The sequence below is a fragment of the Gymnoscopelus microlampas genome (genome assembly GCF_963454915.1).
Source record: "Gymnoscopelus microlampas genome assembly, chromosome: 10".
NCBI lineage: Eukaryota > Metazoa > Chordata > Actinopteri > Myctophiformes > Myctophidae > Gymnoscopelus > Gymnoscopelus microlampas.
In genome coordinates this window covers 21402596-21427045 of record NC_139947.1, presented here as the reverse complement: position 1 = coordinate 21427045, position 24450 = coordinate 21402596, and the positions used below count along the sequence as shown (strand labels likewise).

Here is a 24450-nt window from a genome sequence, read left to right as displayed (position 1 = left end):
GACATGACACATGGCTGTGTACGGGAAAGTTACCACCTCTTGTTCATGAGTTGAGTCAGTAACAACAATTTTGTCACAGTGAGAATGTGTTTGCGAGTCAGAAATGTCTAAACACAAAATGAATTGATGTCAATGGACACAGAGTTCCTCTACTGTAGGCTATGTTGTCTCATGTTTAAAAATATCCTAAAAGACTTGGTGGAGGCTCAACCCATAATAGGAATAAATCTCACAGTCTGTAATGTACTGCATTTACAACAATGGAACACTCACCTGTCTGCTATTCCACCATCATCTCTAACCCTGCTCACTTTGAGTCTCAGTAGATGACGTGTCGTCAATAACCCTGTTTACTACGTGGCTCATTAGACTGTGTAGCCTACTTTACCACCAGGGATGCAAATTCCTCTACAGACTCAGGGGAACTGACCATATGATCACATGTCCAGGTCAAGCTTGACTTTAGCCTGGTGGACTTGAAACTGATCCCGGTCATATCTCAGATAAAGAACTCTGCCTTTTGTCCCATGACTGATTTAACACATTATTAACAGCTCCTACACGGCACTAAATCGCAGTTATTTGGCTCGAGTTTTGGTGCAAACATACTTTCTTTCTGTTTACCGGTAGTTTTTGGGTTGTACCTTGAGGAGTCTGAAGGCGTTTTTCTTTTTCTTCCATAATCTTCCAAAGCCATACCTTGTTACAACTAAATTCACATCCCTGGGTCTCACCATTGAGAGTGTGTCTGTCCCCTGAGCCACTGCTATCTAGTCTTAAGCCTTTCTTTGGCATAATGAACCAGGGAGTGTGATGTGCTTTGGGTGGGAGGACACCATTAATCCTGGGTAAGCACGCGGTGTGTCAAACACCCCCCCCCCCCCTGATGAGAGATACGAACCAGTGTTAGGGTCACTCCAGCCCTCCAGGCTGTCCAGGCCCCAGCGCCTTCACTCTGACCTGCAGGCGAGCACAGAGTTCCCTCATCATCTCCCCAAATCCTGCTGATCGCTGTCCAATATTAACTGCAACACAAACAGAAACAGTGGCAAACAAGAGGCAGAGTAAACATACTCCCAGGGTTCACACAGGACAAACATGGTCTCACTCACATGGCCACGTACACTTGCTTAAACGTGTATATTATCAAATGTTAATTGCATTGTAAGTGTACATTGATACATTTCGGAGAAGGGCAGGGGAGAGGTTACTACTACTACTACTACTACTGAATTCAGTGGATGGAGAAATATTTCATCAAGCCATAGTCAACACACACACACACACACACACACACACACACACACACACACACACACACACACACACACACGTACACACACGCACAAGAGACCGGAGTCTCATCCCTGTAGGGAGCACGTTCTTTCCCTCTCTATCCACATCCATCCATCCCATCATCCCTCCATCCCACGTTCTGGTCTGTGAAGTTCCAGCCAGGACCAGCTGCTTGGACCAAGACCCGTCCCTCTCTCGTCTTCTCACACTCATCCTGGCCATCCCCTGACTGTCTCCTCTCTCTCTCTCTCTGGGGGATGGCAGGACCTCTCCCCATCTCATCAGCCCATCCAGAGCTCAGCTGAGCTCTTCTCCTCTCCTCTGTTCCTTGGACTTCGTGGCATTGCGGGGGCAGTGTCTGTAAGAATAGCCAGTGATATCAGGAGGACAGACAGCTCAGAGACTTGCATGCTCCAGTATTTAGTCTCAGAGCATCCCCAGATCCCTTGTAACCCTCTGAATCCTGTGTGTGTGTGTGTGTGTGTGTGTGTGTGTGTGTGTGTGTGTGTGCGTGCGTGCGTGCGTGCGTGCGTGCGTGCGTGCGTGTGTGTGTGCGCACGTGTTTGTACAGTTGCAGTATTACTAGCCAGGGTGAGAGTCGATCCGTCCAGATGAGAGAGTGGACTGACTTGGACACGAGCATGTCAGCCGGAGGGTACCATTCAACCTCGGATGGCTACTGTCCCACAGAACAGCTCCAGTACTATGGTGAGAGCAGCTCTTTACTTTCTACTACACAAGGTCACGTGCACGTATTTAGATGCACCCATATTGTCCATACTGAAGGAGATAAATATTGAAATTGGACTGAAAGGGATTTGAAAGTCATTGCTATATTGTTAACTACTTGTTGCTGATATTGTCATTCAGTCAACTTTTCAATTAGTTTTGCAAAATATAACAACATATTGTGGTTACTATTTTATAATTGAATGTTGAATTGAATTGTGAATGTTATTATTTATTTTTTTGGCCTCAATTGATCTCAAACAGAATAAGCTACAGTGTTCAGGTTTCAATAATATTAAGCCATTTCTGTCCATTTAATGTTTTTAGTGGAGTATTTTCTTTACACATATTATTTGTGTTAATTTCATTCAGTGTGGGGGCTGCATCCTATTGGTGATGCTCATCAAACACTGACATCACATGTGCTGTTAAGTGAATCACAGTGTGAGTGAGGTTGTTGCTAGCCAGGCTTCCATCCACTGCTTGAAGTTTATGTGTCTAATGTAAAAAAAAGAACATAGCAGATCTACAAGTAATATAACAAATATTTGACAGTTCTGAGCGATGTAAAAAAAAAAAGAAGAGAAAATTGCAGACATACAAGCTCACAAGTCATCACGATGCACCACGTTGTGAGCCAGTAGATGTCTATTTTCAAAAAGAGTAGCCAATTAGCATTAGCCAATCAGGATGTGAAAGAAGCTGCTAGTCCTGCTTCCGTCCACTGCTCGCGGTTTACACGTGCGTTGCATCGCCGCGTTCACTCTCAACATTGATGAATGTACGCTAAGGCTTTTTATTTACTGCTCTTGAGTACTCGATGACATGGAAAAATTCTTCCGAGGAAGTTTGGCCGGCTTTCCAATCCACAAGGGAGGCTGAGAGTGTGTTTTTTGGATAGGCTATTTATAATGGAGAGTTGAGACCCCATGTAAAAAAACAAAACAAAAAGCCCTCCCCACTGTGGGGGGTCAGAACGGACCGAGCACCGCTGGGGGTCCGCTAGTTAAGAGTTGTTAGCGTAGCGTGCGTGGGACAGATGGGAGGTTGAGGAGTGTTTACACAGTGCTGCAATGGTTTACAAACAGTGCTCTTCCACGGCTCTGTCACACAACTGAGAACCACATAGGACACACGCACACTCATGCACGAGCACACACACACACACACACACACACACACACACACACACACACACACACACACACACACACACACACACACACACACACACACACACACACACACACACACACACACACACACTAGTTGGGGACAGGAAACATCTGGAAAGATAGAGAGGCAGAGAGCAAGAGAGAGACAGCAAGAGGAGAAATTATGAAAGGTTTAGGTTTGGTCAACTCCATCAACTCAGTGATTCTTCTCAGTTGATGCATGTGTTTGTGCGAGCACACACACACACACACACGCACGCACACACACACACACACACACACACACACACACGCACGCACGCACGCACGCACACACGCACGCACACACACACACACACACACACACACACACACACACACTCACACACACACACACACACACACACACACACACACACACACACACACACTCACTCACTCAAGTGCAAAGACACATTTTCCTTCTGAAAATGGAATGCTGTGCATTGTGCGAGCACACACACACACACACACACACGCACGCACACACACACACACACACACACACACACACACACACTCACACACACACACACACACACACACACACACACACACACACACACACACACACACACACACACACACACACACACACACACACACTCACTCACTCAAGTGCAAAGACACATTTTCCTTCTGAAAATGGAATGCTGTGCATGTAATTATCATGCAGGGCATTGTGAGCTTGTAGAGCTGATATTTGAGGTGACTCATGAGTCATGTGTCACCAGGTGGACCTGTTACTACTAGGGCAGCATCAGCCAGGTGCTCCTCGTTTCTAATTAAGGGTGGGTTTATTGGCATATTGTATAAAAGGGTGAGCTGCCTTCCCTCAGCGGATTCCCTTGCTGTAAGGATGGCATTTCTTAGGAAGAGATTAAAACCATTTTTTAAAATGTATCGGCATGAGGCAGCCTGGTAATTTAGGAAGCATGGTAAAGTATGCTATTATTCCATGCTGGTGTGCTCCTTCTCCTCCTTACGCCAGCCCAATCTTGTATGTATGTATTAGTGATTTATTCCTCCCAGACTTATGATGTGAGAGCAAATGGCCGCCTTGTTAGTAGTAAGCACATAATATATGTGGTTAACTCTGGAACGCTATGGCAGTTCAAAATGTGAGTGTCTTAACCAGCACTTAAAGTTGGAATCTGTTTGAAATCTGTTTTCATGTCCCACCCGGGATTCGAACCTTGGTCTCCCGTATGAGTGAGCAAAATTCTACCGTTCATTCAAGACCCTGTCCTCACTCGGTAAGGGGAGATGGTTTGCCAGAAGCTTATGAGCTTCGGGCAGTACTACTGGGCAATCAGTAGCTACCTAAAAAAAAAGTCCTACCCTAAAATTGTCTAATTTTAATCTAAAATTGTCTAATCTTAGTCTAAAATTGTCAATGGAAGAGTAGGGAGTCCCCATTCTGCCACTGCGTATGTGTGAGTTATATTGTATTAACCATACAGCTACCATACAGATTGGATAAAATTACATTTTATTCATTAAAATAAGTTGCAGCTTTAAAATAATTCTTCAACCCTCAAATGACAAGCTTGCTTCCTATGAAATCAGAGTTCATGTGTCAGTCTTGCCAATGATGCAATATCTCCTGAAAATTGTCCTTTGAATTTCTGTCTCAAAACCATGCTGGCATTTGGACAGGCTCTCCCTTTAATCAGGGACACTTTCCGGATCAACCCAGCCCTCGTTGTTCAGCTGTGATTTAACAACATGAACCCTAGCGTCCCTATTCTGGCAAACATTAGCAAAAAATAGATCTACAAGCTCACGACTGACGCGCTGTGTGCTTTTCAATTGGCTGATTTTGGCGAAGAGATTTGGTGTAGAGGAAAATAAGGAGCAAACCAAGTATAGAGCCCTGGGGGAACCTTGTCAACTAAATATATAGGGTTGAGGTGGTAGGTTGAAGAATACACTAGTGGCCACACGCGTTCCCTCTGCAGAGCAACATGCACAGAACACAACAAACCACAAGCTGCTGTTCCTCACTCAAAGACATTTCCGCCAGGCACCGCAACAAAATACATAACCATAAAAGACAATGTCCAGAAGAACTATCAAACAGGCAGACGGCGGTGGAACCTCTCAGCTGCATCCTGTTCATGGGGTTCAAACTAGTTGACTATCGGTCTCACACTTTTTTATTATGTCCCCTGAGACCAATAAAAAGCACGAGGTCACAGATGAATCACGTCAGATGGTGAACAAGGATCACATTCCTACAGTGCACTTTGTCTTTCTACAGCAACGTGACCGTCACAATTGCACTATATGGAATGTTCATTCACTTTCTGTTTTGTCATTAACTACGCAAATGGATTCCCCCTAGGCCAGGCCAGTGCAGAAACAGTCTATCTTAATTTATAATCTATTGCACAACAGTGTCGCTTGTCGAAAAAGAACGGTTCCTTTCGTCAAGCTACACCGCCGTGCTACAGAGTGACTCGCAGGACCAAGGCAAGGACAGGAACAGCAAAACATTCTGACCAATATTTTAATTTAAGTCCTGAGTTATAATTACTTATAACTTGCGCTATACTCTAATGAGTTCAAGGGTGCTTCTAGTCAAAGGTGAAATGCCAAAAGTAAAAAAATGTAATAATGCTGAGCACTCACTTGATTGCAGTCTTGATTGCATGTGTCACATACACTGAGGAAGGCACAAGGCCAAAACGTTGTGCATCTGTTCGTGTGATTAGTTGATTAAATAATAAATCAAGACCGTAATCAAGTGTGTGTTCTCAGGGGTCTCTTTTTTATTATTGTCTCCGCCAGGCTGGCCAGCCAAAGGCTGGAGACTATGTTTTCGCTCCTGTCCGTCCGTCCGTTCATCCGCTCGTCTCTCCGTATGTTCATCTGTGACCAGCTCCGTTGGACTGAGTAGGCCAAGGAAGAACCGCATGATCCTTGGCAAGGATCATTTCAAATTGGTGGCACTATAACTGCCCACTTCATATTTTGGCATATAACTCTTGAAACCTGATGAAACTCCTCTCATATAGGCCCTGGCCAGTTGAGCTACTACTATGTCCAAAACTCGGTACACATTCTTTCATGTATCACTCAGATTTTATTCCATTCCAATTGGCCATGACCCAAATTTGCAGGCCCTAGGTAGGCAACCCGGCCTAGCCCCACTTTTCTAGTTGTTTTGTTCATTTGTTAAAAGTTCTTGTGAAGTTCCACATGACATTTTCCAGTCCTTACATTTGGATCTCAGCAGTTGGACTGCTTGATCTCAAAATAATCAGCAGCAGTTGCACAGTCATTAAAAAATAATTGTGAATGGTAGTGAAATGTTTTTTTCCCACCCCCCATCCCATCCAGACATGCTGGGCGACCCTCTGGGCTTCCCATTCCAGGACCCTGACCTCCAGGCGCTCCCTTACAGCCAGCAGCAGTACAGCTCTATCAACCTCCCCTTCTCCCTCTATGGCTCCCCATCATCCTCCTCCACCTCCTCCACCTCCTCCGCCTCCTCCCAACCCTACCATCCCTCCTACTCTTACAGTCCTCACTGCCTGGAGGCTCCCTGCGATCCCAGCCCCGAGCCCCAGTGTGTGGGCCTGGGCCTGGGCCTGGGCCTGGGTCTGGGTCTGGGTCTGGGCCGGCCGGTTGGGATGGGAGGCCTGGCCCTGGGCCGGAGGAACCGAATGGGGCCTGGAGGAAGGGTGAAGGTGCAGGACGAGCTGTGCGTGGTGTGTGGGGACAGAGCGTCTGGGTATCACTACAATGCTCTCACCTGCGAGGGATGCAAAGGTAAGGGAAGGTTTTAGTCTGTGGGTGGGTCATACCATAACTGGAGGACTTTTAGGCATTAACACTTTTGAAATTATTTATTTTATAATTTTATGTATTTAAGAAAAACAGGTAATACACGTTGAAGCTTTACATTCTGATAATAAGCATTGCTATAGTGTTTGTTCACTAACAGCAGGGGTCTCCCCATCTCCCCAGTAAACAGAAAATAAAATTTCAGAACCCCACAAAGACCATTTATCAGCTTCATTTTTTGTCTCATCATCCCCAATTTCACTTGCTTATCCTACATGAGTTCTGCATGAGGTGAACAAACAAACACTCTATAGCAATGATTGCTATTATAGAGCTATTTAACAGTTATTTTGTACACTTTTTTTGTCACTTATACACAACAACATTAACTACAATGGAGGTTTTCTAACGCTCAACATGGTTGTTTCAGGTTTCTTCAGGCGGAGTGTGACTAAAAAGGCGGTGTACCGCTGTAAGAGTGGCGGCAGCTGTGAGATGGACATGTATATGAGAAGGAAGTGTCAAGACTGTCGCCTGAGGAAATGTCGAGCTGTGGGCATGCTGGCTGAATGTAAGGACCAACCGCTGTCTCTGAACTCCACACAGCAAACACCGACCCATAACGTCCAGTCAAATCAGGTGTAATCGAATAGTAGGATGATAATGAGGATGATCGAGTTCATTTATTTAACGTCATTTCACCTTGGCTGGGAGTTTCCTGCTGGGAGCAAGGAGCCCTGCTAGTGAAATCAAATAACACAAATTAAAAGACGAAAAAGATTCACAGAAGACTATTAACTTATACATACCGCATTGTGGTTGTATAGGCCTACCTCCGCCAACCAGTTGCCATTTACATCCATGTCTGTCCAGACTCATATAGTATATGTAGTGAATGAAGAAGGAATTAATGTAATTAATATAAATTTGTGAGGTCACAGTGACCTTGACCTTTGACATTTGACCACCTACTTCTAATCCATTCATCCCTCAGCCCAAGTGGACATTTGAGCCTAATGTCATGAAATTACATCAAGGTGATCCTAAGATATGGTGGCTATTGTTGTAGCCGATGGGGGCATAAAAACATGACTTACGGATAGCTCAGGTTTTTATATTTGGTTTGATCCCAGGGTTCGCACATCCCAAGGTTCTTGTCAAATAGTCGAACACCGTTTTTAAATCGGCACTACAGAGAAATATCTACTGGACGCTTGTTAGCAATGCTCAACACATGGGCTCAGCTTTCAGTCAGTATGCCAAATTCACTAATGCTAATAGAATAACTTGGTTAGAAAAGCATGCAGCCTGCTCCTAGCAGGGGTTTGAGTGAGTGGTGCATGTGTTCCCATACAGGTCTACTGACAGAAGTGCAGTGTCAGTCCAAGAGGCTGAGGAAGGGAACCAAAGCCAGGGGGGTACAGGAAGAGGAGGACAGCACAGACAGCAGCCGGAGGGTCAGCTCCACCAGCAGACTGCAAGGACAGGTAGACCTCTACACTGAGCTGAGCAGAGCTTTCTTTCCAATTCGCATCTCTTCTCTTCTCTTCTCTTCTCTTCTCTTCTCTTCTCTTCTCTTCTCTTCTCTTCTCTTCTCTTCTCTTCTCTTCTCTTCTACTACTTCCTTTACACATTTACACACCATTTATACCTTGTAACAAAGCACAAAAACATCTGTAACGTACTAGACAATAATATTACATAACCGCTTGTAATTATGTTATGCATGTGTGTGTGTGTGTGTGTGTGTGTGTGTGTGTGTGTGTGTGTGTGTGTGTGTGTGTGTGTGTGTGTGTGTGTGTGTGTGTGTGTGTGTGTGTGTGTGTGTGTGTGTGTGTGTGTGTGCACTGTAGGTACTATCGGCCAGTTTATCCAGAGAACAGAAGCTGGTGTTGGACAGAATGGTGGAGGCTCATCGGCAGTACAGGGCACAGAACACACACAACAGGGTGGGTCACCAATTCACCACCCCTATATGCAGTGCCTTTCAGGTCACTAGACACACTCACTTTGCTGAGTTCTCTTGCTGAGGTATCTTGTGTTCTGAGAAACCCTGTGATGTCACTGGCAGTTTGTTCTAAAGGTGCTGTGATATTCTTTGGTTAAAACAGTTGTTTTTGTTAAAAAGCTCTATGGGGGGGACAGGGGTCTCCCTGTCTCTCCAGCTCTTTAGTAAACAGAATGCATCCCATGTCTATAATGCATTATAAGCATACATACATTATAATTGTTTTGTTTTGGCAAGGATCATAAATTGCCATAATTGTAATACATTATAATACTCATATAATATAATCACTGTTATAATGCAGTGTCAGAAAGCCTTGTGGGTTATTCTTTTATGAATTGAATGCTATATATTTTCCTTTGATTAAAGCACCCAATGACCACTTACAGTGACATATAATCATACTACTAGTTGGTGTTTACATTGAACGACATAGTGTAGGGCATTTTTTTATGGTTTTCACATTGGACAACACAGTGTAGCATGGCATTTAAGATATGGGATGCATAGCAAGTGTTCCCAAACACTTTCTTTTTAGAAATGTAATTTTCAGGTGAGACACCAATGTCATTCAATCAGGAGGGAGAACCCATTTATCACTTTCAGTGATAAATAGTTTTCCAGTTCTCATTTTGTGTGCTCATGTTATTTTTTAATCACTTCCGAGTTTATCCTGTATCCTATATGAGTGCTCTCTCCTGACTGGATAAACTTGGTATCCCGACAAAAGGGGAGACCCCTGAACACTATACATAGCAATGATTACTATCAGAATATAGCTATTTAATACTTGTTTTAACACAAAATAAATAAATGCCACATTTAAGCTGCTATGTGCGTTTGTGCAGATGTTCGATTGGCCGTGTGCCGAAGATGATGAAGATGGACTGTCTGAAGTAATGCCACCAAACTTAGAGAGACTGCTGCAGTTCTCCAGAACAGTGCCGGGTAAGAAGGACTGGATCAATGCTTTCCTGTGAACACAAAACCCTGACATAGACATAAAGTGGTAAATAATAAATATCCTTTGTTTTCATATCGAAGAGGGAAGGAGAGTAAACGCTTAGTGTTGAGTTACAGGTTGTACATGTTCAAGAGTTCCAAGGATCAACTTTTTTGTCACATCACAGGTTTACAGGTGAAAAGAAGTGGGTGAAATTCAAGCTCCATCATTTCTTCTGTTTTCAGAAAGAGAGAAGAAGAAAAGGGAGGGGGTACAGGGGGAGGGAGAAAAATCAAACAGTAAAGAAACATGTCAAGGAGAACAAAAAAATCTAAGATATCTACATATATTCACATAGCATAAAACCAGCAGATACAGTATGGGGTAAATACAAGGTGCAAAAATGGTAACGCATCGGTATACAGGTCCACATAGCAGCAGGTTTGTACATTTGACATAAGGTGCAGAAGAAAGTAGTCCATATAGGGCAGAAATTTCACAGGTAAGAATCCACATGGCAGGTCCACAGGGAAAGTAAAGTCTGCATAAAGGAACAGATCCACATGAACAGGGGAAAACAGTCAGTAATCAAGGACAGTGTTCCAGTTGACATGCTAGCCTGGTGACAGGCGGTGATCAAGCTTTGTTCAACAGTCTGATGATAACCGGGTGGAAGCTGTTCAGAAATTTGGTGGTCTGGTTCTTGATATTACGGTAGGCCTCCTTGCCTGGTCACGGTCGTAGTAGGGGTTAGAACAGTTTGTGGCTGGGGTGGGGCACGTCCTTGATGATACGGTTGTCTTGCAGTAACTTATTTGGCTTCAGAGTGAATTGGTAAATTGTATCATGTCAGTATCATGCCAGTATATTATGGCCAGTATCTTATCAGTATAATGGTCAGTCAATATCATGGTCAGTATCATGGTCAGTATCATGTCAGCATCATGGTCAGCATCATTGTCAGCATCATGTCAGTGTCATGATCAGTAAATTGTTGATCAATCTGGAGAGACAAGTTGTTTGAGAACCAAATTTTATTGAACAAGATTTAGCGTTAACCCCTTCACAGACCAATTATAGTTTCATCTAAGCAAGGACATTTTTGATTGGACATTAAATACAGCTCAGGATGGCCTAAAGCCTCACTACTTTCAAAAGACCAAATTGCTCTTGTGCATAGACGTGGGCATGTTAGGAAATTCAACTCAAAACACATCTTAGAATGGAATGTCTAATGAACAATATTGTATCTACTAAAATCAGTCTGTGAAGAAATAAAAATGGATCATGGGTCAAAACTTCAACTGATACTGTCAAAGATGTCCCTTGCATGATGTCAATGGTCTAAGCGTTTTAAAATACATATATTTTAGCATTATTTGCCTGCTGTTAGATGGTGATGGTATATTGCATAACTTGATCTCATTTGGTAGATTATGGGAGTCCTCTGGACATATTTCCCCAGAGAATATAAGAAAATGTGACGAGGTCTACTAATGGCATGGGTTCGCTGTGGATCTCTGATGTCAGTTGATAATGGCATTCTGATGATTTCAGTCTTGCCTGAATATGAAGGGTCTTGAACTAGAAGCTTTTTCTTTTTTTTTTAATTGCTAGAGTCTGTGATTAATTTTGTTGCTATTTTAACTGCCTACATTTATTGCTATTTTCAACCAATGCACCTCATGGATATATTTGACATTGCTCGTATTATATTAGGACAATTTTATTTATCTGACTTTCTCTATTCTTCACCATTTTCTTGAAACTGCAAATGTTGGCAGCTTGTATGATAAGGAATTTAAATCTGGACGGCGGAGGGTGGATCTGAGATTTTGAATTCACAATATGTGAAAAATTATTCAGGGATTTACTTCCTTGGCCTACTGGCACCGTGCACAAGAAATGTGTCTCGGATCAGACCAGTGGTTTACCAGATTAGCTGCAAACTATGAAACAAAAGGCTGGTAAACAAGGATAGCTGCAGACAGACAAACACAGAAACCGATACACTGTCCCTCTTCTAGAAGCCTCACCTCCTAGGATCCATTTTGCAAAAACACCTTCAGGAATAGTCAAATATGTCCAAGCAACTGGTATGAACGACAGAATGTTTCGTGGTCAGCGGTTGCTGCCAGTTTTCCTCAATTCATAATAATCGTAAAGATTTAAATCCAGTAAACAGATGATGTCTGCCTTGCAGGCTTTGACCTCTTGGATGTTTCGGACCAGAGCAGCCTCCTGTCCAGCTGCTCACTGGAGGTCATGTTCCTCATGTCAGCTCAGCAGTTCTCCCACAATCCCACAGCACCCAGCCCAGGTAAACCCTCTATCTCTCTCTCTCTCTCTCTCTCTCCCCCTCTCTCACACGCACGCAACGCACACGGACACACACACACACACACACACACACACACACACACACACACACACACACACACACACACACACACACACACACACACACACACACACACACACACACACACACAGGTGTGTGTGTGGCCAATCTACAAGCTCACAATACTTCGCATCGTGACACGTTGCGAGCTTGTACACTATTTTTAAAAAGGGGGAAAAAAGGAAACAATTGTGAAAACCTTTGCCCCAAATAGGGGCGAGGTTAATATGGTTGGTAATGATTTGTAATCATGGGTAATTATCAGCTCAACTAATCACTGGTGTCTCTTCTCATATTTTACTGTAATTGTTTTATCTTCTGTACTATGTCTTGTCTTGTCTTGTATTGTTGATGATGATGTCTATTTTTGTATGGATAACTATACTACCATTTTTGAATAGCCTGCTCAGGGACTACAGATGAAAATTAGCCAACTCTGGCTAACTCTGGCTCATTTACGTGGATGTGAAAAACTGACATGTTGATTAATGTGCACTGTCCCTGATAAATAAATAAATACATAAATAATGTTATAGTATTGTGGTCCCCTATGTCTGGCTTCCATGATTTCATGGTCCCTCTAGTCTGTAGGATCCCTCAGTGAGCAACAGTACTGTAGGTGTTTGGAATCTTATTATACCAGGTTTATTTGGGAAGGCATTTCAGTGATGTGTTTCCTATTAGCAGCCTTGCAGCCTTTCAGCATCTCAATGCACGAGAGTAGGAGCCTGGAGACCAGGGAGAAGCTCCATAGTGGGACATCCTTCAGTTCAGGTGAGACGTCTGTCTCTCCTACATTGTCCCCCTCTCAGCTTTCCTACTATCTCCTACACTGTCTCTTTCTCAGCTTTCCTACTGCCTCCCTCTCCTACACTGCCTCCCTCCCAGCTTCCCTACTGTCTGTCTGAGAGGGACAGACAGTAGGGAAGTTGAGAGGGAGACAGTAGGGAGTTGAGAGACAGCGTAGCTGTCTCCCTCTCAACTTTCTGTCTCAATACCCAAAAATATTAAACTTTTTTTTCTGATTGTCTTTCTTGTCTAGATGTCAATGAAGATTTTCTAGGGCCGGTGTTTAACTTCTTCCACAGCATGACAGCGTTGCGAGTGACGGAGGCCGAATATGTCCTGCTAACTGCTACAGCCTTGCTTTGCTCAGGTCAGAGTCAGTCAAGTCTGTCATTCTCTATGTTGTGCATTAACCACTTAAGCCATATATACTTCATTGTACAACAAATGGCAATCATCTATTTTCACTATTTAAAAAAAAAGAATGTTTTTCACCTACATGGGATGCCCAAAATAGGAATGCCAGGGTCCCATTTGCACAAATAATGACTAAGAATGTCCCCTAAGTTCAGATACAGTGATGCCCAAATGATCCTTACACAATGATTAACTCAAGCCTATCTCAGCAGTCCTTTTTGGAATAGCCCTAGTTATAGATTTCTTCTCTTTGCAAGGACATTGGATCTATTTCAGTGATAATACTGCTCTGCACTCAGATGTCACCGTTCTGCAAGGCTGAGTACAGTAACACAAAGTCACAGGTCACATGTACAGTTTGTTTTATTAAAAACCTTTATTTAACTAGGTAAAAAAAAGACTATTAGCTCCTAGACCAGAGTCTGTACTTCTCCATAGTAGTTTCTCATTTTCAGTTGTCAGAAGGGTGGCACTAGAAGAAAAAACATGGGATTACCTAAATCAGTAGGGTTTACCCTGGAATCTGCCCATAAGATTGTGAGATACTGTATGTATATCGAGTGAAACATTGATATTTTGGCCTGAGGGTGGCACTAGAGCAAAGGTCATAGGGTTACTCAGATAGCGTTCATCTTCCGGGGAGCATGAATGTGCTCAGCAAGTTTCATGGTGCTAGTAGTGTTTCTCAACGGGGTGTTTTTTTTTTCTCTCATTAACTCAACAGTCAAATGAGGTGTTTTTTCTAAATTGTGTGTAATTGCACGTTTTGTTTTAGGGTGATGATGGAAGATTGGGGTTTGTACAGGTGGAACATTTTCTGGAAAGAATGCTGAAGCCTAATTTCTACGCCGTTGTACGGCGATGTTGCTTGACGAAAAGAACAAATTTACAAGCCAACAACTTGTCACGATGCAACGCTTTGTTGGCATGTTGTTGGCATGTGACAGGGCCTGACAGGGCCACGACAGCCCTGCCATTCAGTGCTGTGAGAGTGGCCTGATGTGACAGGGCCCTATCATGGTCAGTATCATGTCAGTATCATGGCTAGTATCATGGTCAGTATCATGGTCAGTATCATGTCAGTATCATGGTCAGTATCATGTCAGTATCATGTCAGTATCATGGTCAGTATCATGGTCAGTATCATGGTCAGTATCATGTCAGTATCATGGTCAGTATCATGTCAGTATCATGGTCAGTATCATGTCAGTATCATGGTCAGTATCATGTCAGTATCATGTTCAATATCATGGTCAGTATCTGGTAACATGGTCAGGTCTTTAAATTCACCAAGAGATATTGGGTCTGTGTATTTTTTGTGACATGAATAGCGTGGCAAGTGCACATATTCAGCCCCCTTTCTCTCTCTCTCTCTCTCTCTCTGTGAAAGTAGACCGAGCAGCACTGCATGTCACCAGCTGTGTGGAGAGCATGCAGGAAGTGGTCCTGGAGCTGTTGTCCAGGGTGTGTGGCTCCCTGGGCAGAGGGGGACCCCAGCGCTTTGGCCGCCTGCTGGGGAGATTGACGGAGCTCCGGACGCTCCGCCACAACCACCTCCTCCTGCTTCAACAGCAGCCTTGACACAGACTCTGATGGAGGGAGAGAATAGAGAAGTGGGTCCCTTGTAAATCTAAAGTGTGGTTTCCTCAGGAAGCACATTTTGACTGGATTGAGGATGGGAAACATTGATGGCGAATCGATCCCTACCCTCCGCATTGGTCGTGCCAAGAACTTCCACCTGCCGGAATGTACCAGAATTGAGCATCTGCATGGGATCATTTTCCCAAAACTACATACAGACAGGGTTCGATTTTCTCGGAGGATCAGGGGGAAATCCATGCCCTTGCTTTTGATATCCCCCTCTGGTCATTCTTTTTTTTTTTGCTGGTGGGGAAATCCCCACTTCTGGTCAGACTGAATTTCAGTAAATACCTGATACATAGATATTTATGTTTGATCAAATCACAATTTAACAATTTAATAAATAAATAAAAAAGTATGTTAAACACATTAACCGCGGTGTCTCTATTTTGGGCAAATTTTCTAAATATTTCAAAAATGTTTCATTTCAAAAATAGCAAAAAATAGCAGATCTACAAGCTGTGCAATGCATTGTGAGCTTGTAGATCAGCATTTTTTGTTGCTGGTCGTACGACTAAGTATAGGGCTTAAATACCACCCTACATACACAGCAATTAAGGGAATTATTTAACTCTCAGAATGTAATTACCGCTCTGGATTTTTCTGTGCACCAATAAGTTGGTGCACAGAAAAATCCTATTAACAGTTAACCTAATAACAGAACTGAGATTAAACTCTTGCTTTAGGTCTCAGGGCCCTATTTTCTATTTTTTTGTTTTGAGAGGCCAATGTAATTTTATAGGTCATTTTATATGGGTTACGAGTTCATAAGAAACACATACAAACACTTAAGTATTACTCTGTATGTCAAAGATGTAAAATAAATAAATAAAATAAATAAATACATAAAAATGCTGAGCAACAGATTGTGTGCTTATTATGATTTCTCTACATTATAGTACAAAATCATGTTGACATAGCAAATCCCATAATTTTGGAGGACGAGTCGGCCCTGTCAGAAATCACATACTAAGACTTTAACTTTAAGCGCCCCATGTATTGTTAATATGGCAATGGACATTTAAAGGCAGGCTTACAACTACATACTTACGCCTAGTAACCTCATTCATACTTTAAAATGTTCATCTTACTGTGGACATGTTTGCCTGAAAAGGAATATTTGAAATGTTGCATAGTTTTAGAATTGTACTCCTTTAAAAGTTCAGAGATTTATAATGGAGGCGGATGGAAGGTTTTGGGACCTAAAAAAAACACTTTCACCTAGAAACTCCATTCACAGTTAAAAAAAATCCACCTTACTGTGGACATGCATCCTTGAGATGTTTTACTTTGAAATAATTTGTAGTTTTTGAAATATTTGACTTTAAGCGCCCAATACATTGTCAATGGCAATGGATATTTAAAGGGAAGAGGGTACAAAATTTGATAGGCTAAGTTCACAGAACAAGTCAGAACCTCTGTGGTGCAATGGTTTATATACAGGACTTGTAACCAGAAGGTTACCGGTTCAAATCCAACTAGGACAGTTTTCCGACTCTTGCACCTTTATCTGATCTTTGACTGAACAGCGTGCAAGAGACCATAGAAAGTATGTACCATGGAGCAGTGGTTAAGATTCAGGCCTTGCATACTGAAGGTCCTGAGTTCAAATCCCGCAAGGACATCTTTCTAACTTTTACTTGGGGCTTTTACCTCTATCTAATCTTTCAGAACATTGCACGCAAGTCAACAGAACAGGTAAGGACCTCTGTGGTGCAGTGGTTTAGATACAGGACTTGCAACCAGAAGGTTCCCGGTTCAAATCCAACCAGTGCACTTTTCAAACTTTTACCCGACTCTTGCACCTATATCTGATCTTTCACTGAAGAGCGTGCAAGAGACCACAGAAAGTATGAACATCAAATTTCTCTTTTGGGCCTTGGGTCCCAAGACTCAAGACCCAAAAGAGTCTTGAGTCGAACGCATTAGATCCAAGTAGACATGAAATTTCTCTTTTGGGCCTTGAGTCTTGGGACTCAAGTGTGGAGGCCAAAACCGTCCCCCCAAAAACCTGTTAGGAGTACGTTTCAGGCAATTTAGAGTTGATTGGTAGTACTTTGTAGTGGAGTCATTTTTTTTCACCATTGTGTCACTACCGAAACGTTTTTGTGTCACTACCGAAACGAAAGTTAAATCCGAAAAAATCACTAGTGACACTAACAAAACGAAAAAAAAATGTTTCCCCCAAAAACCTGTTAGGAGTACGTTTCAGGCAATTTAAAGTTGATTGGTAGTGACTTTTTTTTTGGTCCCTAACATTCATCGAGCTCTGGACTTAGTAATTTTTTTCCCCGTTTCGGTAGTGACACAATGGTGTCACTACCGAAACGAAAAAAAAATTGTTCCCCAAAAACCTGTTAGGAGTACGTTTCAGGCAATTTAAAGTTGATTGGTAGTGACTTTTTTATTGGTCCCTAACATTCATCGAGCTCTGGACTTAGTCATTTTTTGGTAGCACTTTACAATAAGGACCCGTTATAAAGCATTTATAAACGTTTATAAGTAGTTTGTAGACTATTAACAAATCATTAACAACCTGTTTGTTGACATTCGTAAATGATTACTAAAACCTTTATAACTACAGTTACAAATCATTTATAAAGTATTAGTAAGTAGTGAACTATTCATGAATAAGCCATTTATATACATCTGTAAAAGATTATTAAATAATTTGTAACGACCCATTCTAAAGCATCTATAAACGTTTATAAGCAGTTTGTAAACAAATTAACAAATCATTAACAACCTGTTTATTGACATTCGTAAATGATTACTAAAACCTTTATAACTACGGTTACAAATCATCTATAAAGGTATTTTATGACTATTCATGAATAAGTATAATACATCTGTAAATGATTATTAAATCATTTGTAACTGATGTTACATAATATATACAAGCTATTGGTAGCTTGTTCATGTTTAACATATGCTTTGTTAAACATTCCTAAAGTATCTATAAATCCTTAATACATGTTATTATGTGCCCTATAGTAAAGTGAAGACAGTTCATCATTTACAACTGTCTGTTAATGTGTTTGTTCATGTTTAACATGCTTTGTAAAACATTCCTAAAATATCTAAGACTATGCATTATTATACTCTACCAGGAAGGCTGTACTTGTCAGCCATCTGTTAGCTCAATGGGTTGAGACGCAGTATTCATGATCCAGAGGCCATGAGTTCAAATCCCATTGATGTCTTTCCTATGATTCTTTCCTTTGCAGACTGGCTTCCAGAAGATCAACTGAAAACTATCAGGAAGGCTTTACTTGTCAGCCATCTGTTAGCTCAATGGGTTGAGACGCAGTATTCATGATCCAGAGGCCTTGAGTTCAAATCCCATTGATGTCTTTCCTATGATTCTTTCCTTTGCAGACTGGCTTCCAGAAGATCAACTGAAAACTACCAAGAAGGCTGTACATGTCAGCCATCTGTTAGCTCAATGGGTTGAGACGCAGTATACATGATCCAGAGGCCATGAGTTCAAATCCCACTGGTGTCTTTACTGTGATGCTTTCCTTTGCAGACTAACTTCTAGAAAAACAAGTTAAAACCACCAGGAAACCTGTAACTCTCAGCCAACAGCTTAGCTCAACTGGTAGAGCGTCTGTCCAATAACATGACTTGAATTGACTTGAGTGGGTTCGATTCCCACTTGAGTCAAGTGTCCCCGGTAACTTGAGGCAACGGATAAATTGACTGATATCCTTAGTGATGCTTCCCTTTGCAGACTAACTTCTAGAAAAACAAGTTAAAACCACCAGGAAACCTGTAACTCTCAGCCAACAGCATAGCTCAACTGGTAGAGCGTCTGTCCAATAACATGACTTGACTTGACTTGAGTGGGTTCGATTCCCACTCGAGTCAAGTGTCCCCGGTAACTTGGGGCAACGGATAAATTGACTGATATCCTTAGTGATGCTTCCCTTTGCAGACTAACTTCTAGAAAAACAAGTTAAAACCACCAGGAAACCTGTAACTTTCAGCCGACAGCATAGCTCAACTGGTAGAGCGTCTGTCCAATAACATGACTTGACTTGACTTGACTTGAGTGGGTTCGATTCCCACTCGAGTCAAGTGTCCCCGGTAACTTGGGGCAACGGATAAATTGACTGATATCCTTAGTGATGCTTCCCTTTGCAGACTAACTTCTAGAAAAACAAGTTAAAACCACCAGGAAACCTGTAACTCTCAGCCAACAGCATAGCTCGACTGGTAGAGCGTCTGTCCAATAACATGACTTGACTTGAGTGGGTTCGATTCCCACTCGAGTCAAGTGTCCCAAGTTGCCCCAAGTTACCGGGGACACTTGCCTTGAGTGGGAATCGAACCCACTCAAGTCAAGTCAAGTCATGTTATTGGACAGACGCTCTACCAGTTGAGCTATGCTGTTGGCTGAGAGTTAAAGGTTTCCTGGTGGTTTTAACTTGTTTTTCTAGAAGTTAGTCTGCAAAGGGAAGCATCACGAAGAATATCAGTCAATTTATCCGTTGCCCCAAGTTACCGGGGACACATGACTCGGCGTGGGAATCGAACCCACTCAAGGAAAGAATCATAGGAAAGACATCAATGGGATTTGAACTCATGGCCTCTGGATCATGAATATTGCGTCTCAACCCATTGAGCTAACAGATGGCTGACAAGTACAGCCTTCCTAGTAGTTTTCAGTTGATCTTCTGGAAGCCAGTCTGCAAAGGAAAGAATCATAGGAAAGACATCAATGGGATTTGAACTCATGGCCTCTGGATCATGTATACTGCGTCTCAACCCATTGAGCTAACAGTTGGATGACAAATATAGCCTTCCTGGTAGTTTTCACTTGATCTTATGGAAGCCAGTCTGCAAAGGAAAGACATCAATGGGATTTGAACTCATGGCCTCTGGATCATGAATACTGCGTCTCAACCCATTGAGCTAACAGATGGCTGTCAAGTACAGCCTTCCTGGTAGTTTTCAGTTGATCTTCTGGAAGCCAGTCTGCAAAGGAAAGAATCATAGGAATGACATCAGTGGGATTTGAACTCATGGCCTCTGGATCATGAATACTGCGTCTCAACCCATTGAGCTAACAGATGGCTGACAAGTACAGCCTTCCTGGTAGAGAATAATAATGCATAGTCTTAGATATTTTAGGAATGTTTTACAAAGCATGTTAAACATGAACAAACACATTAACAGACAGTTGTAAATGATGAACTGTCTTCACTTTACTATAGGGCACATAATAACATGTATTAAGGATTTATAGATACTTTAGGAATGTTTAACAAAGCATATGTTAAACATGAACAAGCTACCAATAGCTTGTATATATTATGTAACATCAGTTACAAATGATTTAATAATCATTTACAGATATATTATACATGTCTTATTCATGAATAGTCATAAAATACCTTTATAGATGATTTGTAACCGTAGTTATAAAGGTTTTAGTAATCATTTACGAATGTCAATAAACAGGTTGTTAATGATTTGTTAATAGTCTACAAACTGCTTATAAACGTTTATAGATGCTTTAGAATGGGTCGTTACAAATGATTTAATAATCTTTTACAGATGTATATAAATGGCTTATTAATGAATAGTTCACTACTTACTAATACTTTATAAATGATTTGTAACTGTAGTTATAAAGGTTTTAGTAATCATTTACGAATGTCAACAAACAGGTTGTTAATGATTTGTTAATAGTCTACAAACTACTTATAAACGTTTATAAATGCTTTATAACGGGTCATTATTGTAAAGTGCTACCCATTTTTTTCCGTTTCGGTAGTGACACTACCGAAACGAAAAAAAATTGTTCCCCCAAAAACCTGTTAGGAGTACGTTTCAGGCAATTTAAAGTTGATTGGTAGTGACTTTTTTTTTGGTCCCTAACATTCAGTTAAATACAACATATCAAGCCTTAACAAACTGAGTTGCATTGCTTGATTTTGTCTAACTTGTAATTGTTAGTCACCTAGGTGTTCGGCTGAATTTAAGTTGATTTAATACAATATCCTTGAGAGGACATGATAAATGTCCATCAGAACATAGTAATGACATTAGATAAAAGACTGTACCCAATATAAAATGCTGATATCCTCTGTTCAGTTTGTTTTTCTATTAGTTTGCAGCTATTAGATAGTTCTTTTTTTCTGACAGTTCTTCTTTCTATCTAAACTTAGTCTACATATGTCTGCTCTTTCTAATCTGGCAGCAAAAATGAGCAGTTTTTGCTCACTTTAATTAGAATGTAGAGTATAGACCATTGAGAGTAACGAGAGGCTCATGGTCTTCATTAGTTCAGCTCTTTGGATGTAGGTAATTATTTGTAATTGATGACGTAAGACGTGTGAGTCTGACCACAGAAGACTCTAGGATGTTGTCTGTGCCATGCCTTGCCGTTTGTGACGTCACTAGGTGACGTTGCGGTGTTGGATGAATTTTGTTCTTAAAAGGCATGTCACAGCTGTAAAGTTCTCAGTGTGATGCAAAGCTTGCTGTGTCAAAAGGAAGATCTTAGTACACTTGCCAGTACCTTCAAAGCGTTTAAAATGATTGAGGATAAAGAATATGCTGCAAGAAAAGCCTTCTTTGGTGAAGCACAAACAATGTTACCGCCCAACCCTGACTCTGCTATTACTGTAGCCGTCTCCCCCCGCACCTTGTTCAACATGGTAGTAGAAAGGAAGATTTATGAGGATCAAGGAGTAGAGAAATACATAGCCTATCAAGTGGAGCATGAAAACGACATTATGATGCCAGGAGATTCTTTTTCATTTGTCAAGGCATTGATGACAGTCAACTCGAGGCTGAGGGACCTCTATCCAGACAGTGAGGAGTTGTTTGACATTGTCCTGATGACTAACAGCCATGCCCAAGTTGCAGTCCGATTCATAAACAGCATTAATCATTACAATTTGACCATAGAGAGATTTTGCATGACTGGAGGGCAGAGTCCCATCAGCTACCTGAAGGCGTACAATACCAACCTTTACCTTTCCAAGGACCCTGAGAAAGTTACAGAGGCAATTGAAGCAGGCATTGCTGCTGCCACAATGTTTTCACAGGATAGAGAAAGAGAGTTTAGTGAAACCCAGCTTAGAGTGGCTTTTGATGGAGATGCTGTGCTCTTCTCCGAAGAGTCTGAGAAAGTCATGAAAGGAGGAGGCTTGGACAGGTTCCTTGAATACAAGAGGACAAATGAGGGAATTCCACGTGCCCAGATTCCGCTTAAGAATTTTCTGGAGGCCCTGGGGAAACTCCAGAAGAAGTTCTATGCCAAGGATGAGCGTGCTAAATGTCCCATTCGCACTTACCTGGTCACAGAGCACAGTGCAGCCAGCTCAGGGGCCCGTGTCATTAAAACACTAAGGAGCTGTGGCTTGGAGATCGACGAGCTTCTCTTAGCTGCTGGGGCACCCAAAGGGCCACTTGTGAAGAAAATAAGACCGCACATCTTATTCAATGATGAAATGTTCAACATTCAGGTGTCTAGGGAAATCCTGGGAAGTTGACCTTACTTTCATACTTTCAGAACGCAATAGTAAAGCAACACTAAATGCAACAAGGAGAAATGCTTAAACCTATGTATAAAGCCATTTATATTACATTAGAAATGCTTGAATGAACATGAGCCTACGACCCCTACAAGAAATACCAATGGTTGCCTGTTGCCTCTGTCTGCTGGGAAGTATTATTTGATAATTCTTAGGTAGATAAACAAATGAGAAAATGTGTTTAAGTCATGCAGGTCCTGATGCATGGGGAATATTATAATATCCATACCGGTTTCTCCTTCATACAGCGCTTAAGTGATTGGCAATTCTTAAGGAGGTTGAGGAACCGAAGAATGCCACAAACGTAAAAAGTTAAAGCGCAGTACCGTTGAGTCATGTGGATTAAACCGGTGAGCAGCTTCAAGTACCGGTAACTTGGTGTGCATATATCACTGAGGACCTGACCTGGAGTATGCACATAGAGTCTGTGGCAAAGAAGGCGAGGTAGTGCCTACATCATCACAGACACCTAAGGAAATTCAAGGTGTCACAGAGAATCTTGAAGTCCTTCTCTGCTACCCTCAGAGCTTAGTGGCAGGGAGCATCACCATCGGGTTTGGAAATTTCTTTAGGAAGGTTGTGCGCTCGGCTGAGCGTGCCATAGGGAATCCCGGACGCTATTGTTGGATTTAAAAGAATCATGGGTCTGTTTCAGATGATGCAGGACTGGGAAGCGCTTGAGGTGTCTCAAAGCCCAGGGCTCTAGGCTTGGAAAAATCTTCTATCCGGCAGCTGTTAGAGTCATAAACAGGGACATGGAGAAGAGACAAAAAGATTTAAAAAAACAAACCACACAAGGAAAAATAACAAAACATTAAGTGGGTTGACACTGAGAAACTCTAATTCAGCCCGGTGTGATCAACCCAACATTGCACAATGTACATATACTGTTCAATGTTATCACCGCTGCTATAGTATAAAAAAATACAGGGAATCTGTCATATAATATATAGATACACAGTATCTTGCACATGGGTCCCATTGATGTGACTTTGTGGTCACTTTTAGTATATATATATATATATATATATATATATATATATATATATATATATATATATATATATATATATATATATTAGGTACTGTTACTATGGCTGCTATAGTGTATATAAGTGTTTCTTACTATAGCATATACAGTACACATGTTTTTCTACAGCTAAATGGTTCATCTATATACATACCTTTTTTCTCCCTGCCCTTATTATGTTATGCTTATATGTGGATACTGTTTTAGGCCTCCTATTTTTTATTTGTATCTTAGTTTTTATTTTTATTAGTACTATATTGTCACTGTTGTTAGCACATTTCTTTGTGAACCTCACAACATTGCCCTTCACTTGTACCTGTATGAGTAGTGACTCTTGGTTCTTGGTTGATTAGAGGTCGAGAAAGAGTCTGGTCAACAAGCAATCCGCAGGCTATAAAGATATTCTTGTAACTTATGTCTTGTCCCTGTTGATAGAATCGCAGAAGCAGCAAACACAACAAACAGCAAGCGGAATCTTAGATTGCATCAACTCTACCATGGTATCAAAGGGCATTCCAAGATGGAAGGAAAATAAAATCGAATTGAGTTTAGCGCTGATGGAGATGCCACAAAGTTTGTTCAACTACCCTGTGACATGCCTTGGCTGATAGGAATCCACTGTGTTGCACATTGGCTAGAAGTTATTTTAAAATAATAATACTAT

General features: G+C 41.7%; 2 protein-coding genes across 2 annotated transcripts; both read left to right on the top strand.

Annotated features, from left to right (window-relative positions):
• The first annotated feature begins 1904 nt into the window (after positions 1-1904).
• nr1h5 (nuclear receptor subfamily 1, group H, member 5) lies at positions 1905-15383 on the top strand. The gene is made up of 10 exons (XM_084069266.1): positions 1905-2004; positions 6564-6995; positions 7441-7581; positions 8367-8497; positions 8864-8959; positions 9867-9966; positions 12165-12281; positions 13047-13136; positions 13405-13518; positions 14959-15383. The coding sequence occupies exons 1-10, from the start codon at positions 1908-1910 to the stop codon at positions 15144-15146; spliced, it is 1506 nt and encodes a 501-aa protein (XP_083925392.1). The 5' UTR covers positions 1905-1907; the 3' UTR covers positions 15147-15383.
• A 6425-nt stretch (positions 15384-21808) lies between these two features.
• LOC311054137 (cytosolic 5'-nucleotidase 1A-like) lies at positions 21809-22714 on the top strand (the record flags this gene model as incomplete). The annotated part of the gene is made up of 1 exon (XM_084070016.1): positions 21809-22714. One exon carries the CDS (start codon positions 21809-21811, stop codon positions 22712-22714), a length of 906 nt encoding a protein of 301 aa, XP_083926142.1.
• Positions 22715-24450: the final 1736 nt, after the last annotated feature.

Excerpts from the sequence above, each read along its gene's own strand:
- nr1h5 (XM_084069266.1), top strand. The coding sequence starts at position 1,908 with ATGAGAGAGTGGACTGACTTGGACACGAGCATGTCAGCCGGAGGGTAC. Across the intron at positions 6,996-7,440 it reads CACCTGCGAGGGATGCAAAG|GTTTCTTCAGGCGGAGTGTG; the intron begins GTAAGGGAAGGT and ends TGGTTGTTTCAG. Across the intron at positions 13,137-13,404 it reads TGGGACATCCTTCAGTTCAG|ATGTCAATGAAGATTTTCTA; the intron begins GTGAGACGTCTG and ends TTTCTTGTCTAG.